Source organism: Apis dorsata, unplaced genomic scaffold (assembly GCF_000469605.1).
Source record: "Apis dorsata unplaced genomic scaffold, Apis dorsata 1.3 scaffold_267, whole genome shotgun sequence".
In the NCBI taxonomy this organism is placed as follows: domain Eukaryota; kingdom Metazoa; phylum Arthropoda; class Insecta; order Hymenoptera; family Apidae; genus Apis; species Apis dorsata.
This window is the reverse complement of record NW_006263545.1, coordinates 37,099-42,666: the sequence shown is the minus strand read 5'-3', so window position 1 is coordinate 42,666 and position 5,568 is coordinate 37,099. Positions and strand designations below refer to the sequence as shown.

The 5,568-nt window shown below is 33.8% G+C and overlaps 1 protein-coding gene across 5 annotated transcripts in view; it reads left to right on the top strand.

Annotated features, from left to right (window-relative positions):
- LOC102673651 (protein pangolin, isoforms A/H/I/S-like) overlaps positions 1–5,568 on the top strand; it is a 33,712-nt gene that overhangs the window by 21,977 nt on the left and 6,167 nt on the right. For 2 of the 5 annotated variants that reach the window (XM_031510875.1, XM_031510874.1), the window contains exons 5-6: positions 2,342–2,411; positions 4,428–4,808. The exons of 1 other annotated variant lie outside the window; for it this stretch is intronic. In XM_031510875.1, coding sequence (XP_031366735.1) covers positions 2,342–2,411; positions 4,428–4,620 — 263 coding nt within the window. In that variant the 3' untranslated portion in view covers positions 4,621–4,808. Of the gene's footprint in view, positions 1–2,341; positions 2,412–4,427; positions 4,809–5,568 lie in introns of those variants that run through there. 2 more of the 5 variants (XM_031510877.1, XM_031510876.1) reach the window with 1 other exon arrangement.

The window sequence follows — 5,568 nt, the reverse complement described above, 5'->3', positions numbered from 1 at the left end:
TTTTTTTTTTTTTTTTTTTTTTTTTGATTCTTTCTATGGTCACCTCTAATCAATCACTCGACTCTTACATGCGAGTTGTTTCGTTCACGACGCACGAGCGCTCGAGCGTCCTTTCGTTTTCCTATTTTTCTTTTTTTTTTTATATATATATATATATATATATTCATTTTTTTAATATTCATTGTCTAGAGCTTGCGTTTAATACAGATCACGACATTAATAATTATTGAGTAGATATGATCTTTGATCGTGTTTTTTACGCCGTTTTTAACGTTTTTACGCTGCATGCCGTTTTTTACTCAGCTTGACAAATTATCTCTTGTTTATTTTTTTATTTTTTTTTTATTTTTTTATTTTTTTTCTAAATTTTCTTGTTAATTCGCAGGTTCATTCTCCGAAGACTACATGTCTTGCGTTGATAATAATTCAACGTTTATTTGATAGTATTCAAATGGATGTATGTATGCACTTATTCATAAGTCACTAGACATTTATCAATTTCATAATGTTAGTTAAAATAAATTCGTGCGAAAAAAATCTTTAAAATTTACATAGGATAAGTTAATTTCTTTTTCCAAAATAGTTAACAAGTGGCTGAAAATCATAATAAAAATAATTATATTTTTCAATGTTTTTCAAAAAATATTATTTTTTTATAACTATATTTAAATTATATACAACACTATTTTATAAATTGTTTTTATTGAAACTGATTCTTATGATTCTCGGCCCTCGTTTCAACATCCCTTAATTTTGTAATAATTTTATAACATATGTTTAATTATTCCTAATTTGAATCAATTGTTTGGTGACTTATGAATGATAGTAATTTTAAAAAAATGTAAAATTGTCTTCCGAGAAGATCCTGCCCCGCTGGTATATTGTCAAATTTCTTGACCATTTGAGCTTGAGCATCAGAGATTTCAAATTTCTTGAACGGGATTCCAAGGGATTCCAATGGAGAATTATTAAACTTTCACCAGGTCAATCAAGCTCAATCGGTCGCGAACATATTGTTGTACGCATGACTAGTTGACAAATAAATTTTGACGCGATCATTGGTGTTCAAGATTCTTGCAAAAAATATATCGTCCGTTTACTTGCAGAAGAGTGACACAAAGTGGAAATTTTTTTATAGTTTTAGAGATTTAAAGATCTAAGAAAATATTGTAAATTGTGAATTAAAAGAACAAATGATTACATTGTTCTTACTTAAATTTTGCTATTTAACATCTCTAAATTTAAATGAAACAACTTTTACTATCTTTTCAAAATATTTTTATTAGAAAAAATATATTACTGATATTAAGTATTTGAAAAGCAGATAGGGTACTTTATTTAAAATGTTCAATAAGGATGAATAATTACAACATTTTTTTGCTTTTTTTGCCACTTATTGCTTATTTTTTACTTTAAAACGATCACTTAAAAATTCATTATTTTTTTAAATTAAACAATGAGAAAATGATCAAACGTCAGGAACATCTTTTTCTCACTATATTAATTTCACATTGAATATTAAAAATCGAAAGTTACAAGTAAAAATTATTACATACAGAAATTTAAATATTTTTAATATATTTTGAAAAATGAAAAAAATACTAGATTAAAAGTTTTAATTGATTATAATTTTTTTAGTTAATGACGATAAGAAATATCATCATCTTGATAATCTAATAATCTAATTCTTAGAGTCGATCATTACAGATATATCATAATCGACGATATGTGTCTAACTCTTCTAGCAAATGATATTTTATTTTAATAATAATAATTTAATCATTTTGAGATTCGTCCTATAATATTTATGATAATCGCAGAGAATCATTCTATGGCTCGAACGTCACAGTCATTCGTTCAACGAAACGAAAGAAATTCGACAATACACGGTAGTGCTTCGTTAATTGGCCATGGTTCGATTCATATCTGGCCAATTTCAAAGGAGACATCCTTTTTTACATTTTTAAAAAAATCGACAATCTCTTCTTCGTTGATCACGCGAAATTAAATTAATTACTGAATATATATATACAACGCCAAAACCTAATGATTTCCTCTTTTCTCTCTTTTAAAAAAAGGAGAAAAAAAAAATATTTCGAACTAATCAAGCGTGAAAATCATCGCATAACGAAAAAAGAAATCTCGTCCAGTTAACGAAGCACTATTGCATTATGTCGTAAGTGTTATTATACGTGATACAGAACGGGAAAAAAAGAAAGAAAGAAAGAAAAAAACAAAAAAAAAAAAAGAAAAATAAGGGAAATAAACGCTAACCCCAATCCTGTTCACAGCCTAAGAAGCTGTGCAACCCGCTAATCGGTGCACGTTTCGCATTTTCTAGGTAACAACATGAAGAAGTGTCGCGCAAGGTACGGATTAGACCAGCAAAGCCAATGGTGCAAGCCGTGCAGGTACGTGTGCATCGTGTAGAGGGTTTGAACTCGTTGCTTCTTGAGAGAAGAATTTTATATACCGTCATTGTCGACAAGCTGCGCACGCTATTCCGGTCGCGTGTACATACGTATTTCGATATTGAGAAGTGTTGAGAAGAAACTAGAAGTCTCACGTCGATTCATATAGTAGTGTGAACACTAGAGGAAATTACTTTTCTTTCTACATGTGGTAATAAATGATGGTGAACGATACATCGGATTGTCGTGATCGAGTATCTTCTTGTGATAGAAAAATTTTTATGTATAATAAAAAAAAAAAAAAAGAAAGGAAAGAAATAGCTCTTTTGAGAATTGACAAAATAGAATTGTTTTTGACAAAAAGTAAGTCTTGAAATGGGAAATTTATTCATAAAATCAACAGAAGGAGCAAAATTTATTTGTTATAAATTTAAAATATAAATTATTCGTTTCGTTTTAAAATGGAGGATACTCGTTCACGCACAACTTCGAGGCAACCGGATAAAGATGTAAAATACAGCAATTGACCGGTGATAAATCGCGGACCATCACGTTCGACGTAAGAGACTTGCAAGACCCGGGCACGAAATATAGTATCTCTCGATTATCACCACTTCTTACTGTTATCGTCTTCTACTCCGTTCCGTCATCCACATGTTATCGTGGAACTTGAAAAAAAAAAAAAAAAGAAAGAGAAAGGAAAAAGTGTTGAATAGCGATTCGAAATTTCATCGCGGATATAAAATTCATGAGAAATTAAGTAAAAAAATACGAGTAACAAATTCGAAGGGTTTATTAATTATATAATGCAAAAAATTATGTCGAGTCCTCGCGATGAAAATCTAGCTTGTCCGTGTCATGTTCGATCGGATAAAGAGAAAAGAAAAGAAAGAGAAGAACGAACTAGAAGCGACCGTCAGAAAATGTGTCTTCCAAAAAAAAAAAAAAAAAAAAAAAAAAAAAAAAAAAAAAAAAAAAAAAAAAAGAAAAAGAAAAGAAAAGAAAAAGAAGGAAAAAAAAATAGATTTTTCTAGCACGCTGTTGGATCGATCCGAAAACGACATCGTCCACTTGTACTTTGCTTGTAAATATCTTGACTAGATACCACACTAGTAGTTTATTTGCGGCATCACGAGCCACCCGTTTTAGCGCCACAATGATTTCCGTTCTCACTGTACGTAATCGCACAGTGCGCCCAAACGCCCCCAACTCCCGGCTGGGTTTGTGAATCTCATGGACCTCATTAAAGGGGCGATGTGACGAATCCCAACCACTGTTTTCCGCGTTTTATGCAATTTCGATTAAAATCGTAATTCATTCAAAAAAAAAAAAAAAAATATCACAACACTTGGCTCGAACTTTTGCAATTCTAAAACTCAAAGAACCGTTGTTCGTCGTTCGACCACTGTTTTCTTAAAAATCTTCCTTCAATGAGATCCCCGGATCGTTCTCGACACAGTGGCGACACACGGTGGAAGCTTCGTAAACATGGAGCCAACTTGGGAGACATATTTTCTGATTAGACGAGCGACAAATCGCTGACAAATCGGATCGCCTCGTTCCGCCTCGGTTAGTAGTAGATCGAGTTCGTTCGTCGTCGAGGTGTCTCGAACAAAATCCAACGCTTCGATCTCTTCCTCTCTCGGAATGAGCAACGAAATAAAAAAAAAAAAAGAAAATATTAAGAAAAAAAAACATACCTCGAATCGAACGATCGTCGATCGATTAAATCGTAAATCGCGATTCGAACAACAATTTACGAAGAAACGGAAAAGCGTGTAAATCGCGAGGAAACAGGATGAAGGAAAAGCAAAAAACAAAAAAAAAAAAAAAAAAAAAAAGAAGAGAGAGGAAGCCGCGAGTCCGGCCGCTTTTGGACAGATATCTCGCGTTGTCCACGGACTCGGGGCCGATGCGTGTGGGTGACGACGATACGGTGTGGGATTAAGATGGGATTAAAGTGATAACGTCGATGCGACGAGCGCCCCTTTAATGGCTGGTGGTTGGTTTTGGCAGCCCAGTGGAGCATGGAGCGGGGATGGGCATCCACGCGAGCATAATCCATCACGGTGTGGGAAGTAGCGCGGGGGCAGGGGTCGGGGCTGGAGGCGGTGGAGGGACGGTAGGGGCAGCGACTGCCCCTCCAAACACCAACACTGCCTCCAATGCCTCCTCGCCTCAGCAAGAACCCACTTATGTTAATCTCTAGTCAAGCCTATCGCCTCCCTTCTACTGCAACACTTCTTCTTAAACAGTGGTCAGTCCCGACTTAAACCTAAGGGCGTAGCTGGCCCTCGCTATGCTCAGCCAACTCTGCTCGTTGCCCGTGAAAGTTGTGACAAACAATGTGATGAAAAGCGAGTGAAATTAAAAAAAAAAAAAAAAAAAAATGGGGAAAAAAGGAGAAGATCAAGAACGAGGAGTATAATGATTTTTGGGAGGTGAGCTTAAGTGTTCTATCATTTTATTTTTTTTTTTTTTTTTTTTTTTTTTTAACAATGCAACGACAATTTCTTTTTTCCTAGCAATTTTACATTTTGATAAATGATCCATTTTTTTTTTTTTTTTGATCCAATTTTGGAATTTTATCGAATTTTATAATCGAGAGACGAGAGAAATGGGAGGGGGAGGGGGGAGAGGGAGGGATTGGTTAGTGCAATTTCCGGTTGTCGACACCCGAGCGGGCTGGCATAGTGAGCGGCACAGCGACGCCTTAATGCTCGCATTGTTTCTCATTGTTGTGGCTCTTTGCAGCTTATTATTGTTACATTTGATTTACCCTCGTTTAGTTGGACTTTACTCAGTGTTGCCCTTAGCATGGCTGGTCTGTAATACATATAATACATTTGTATGTATATATTTTATATATATATATATATATACACACACATACACTTATGTTTATATATATATAAATATATACATTTATTGCGTACGTCTACTACGTGTAACCAAGATATATATATATATTATACTCTCTGTTTACAAACAAACATTGTTTTTTTGTTATGTTGTTCGGTTCGGAACGTTTGGCTATAGAGAAGTATACAATATACATATAATATATATTTATTACATATATTTATTATGAATCTGATATATTTATTATGATTTTAATGGCATGGCAGTTCGTGTACGGTAATTATTACGACGATTA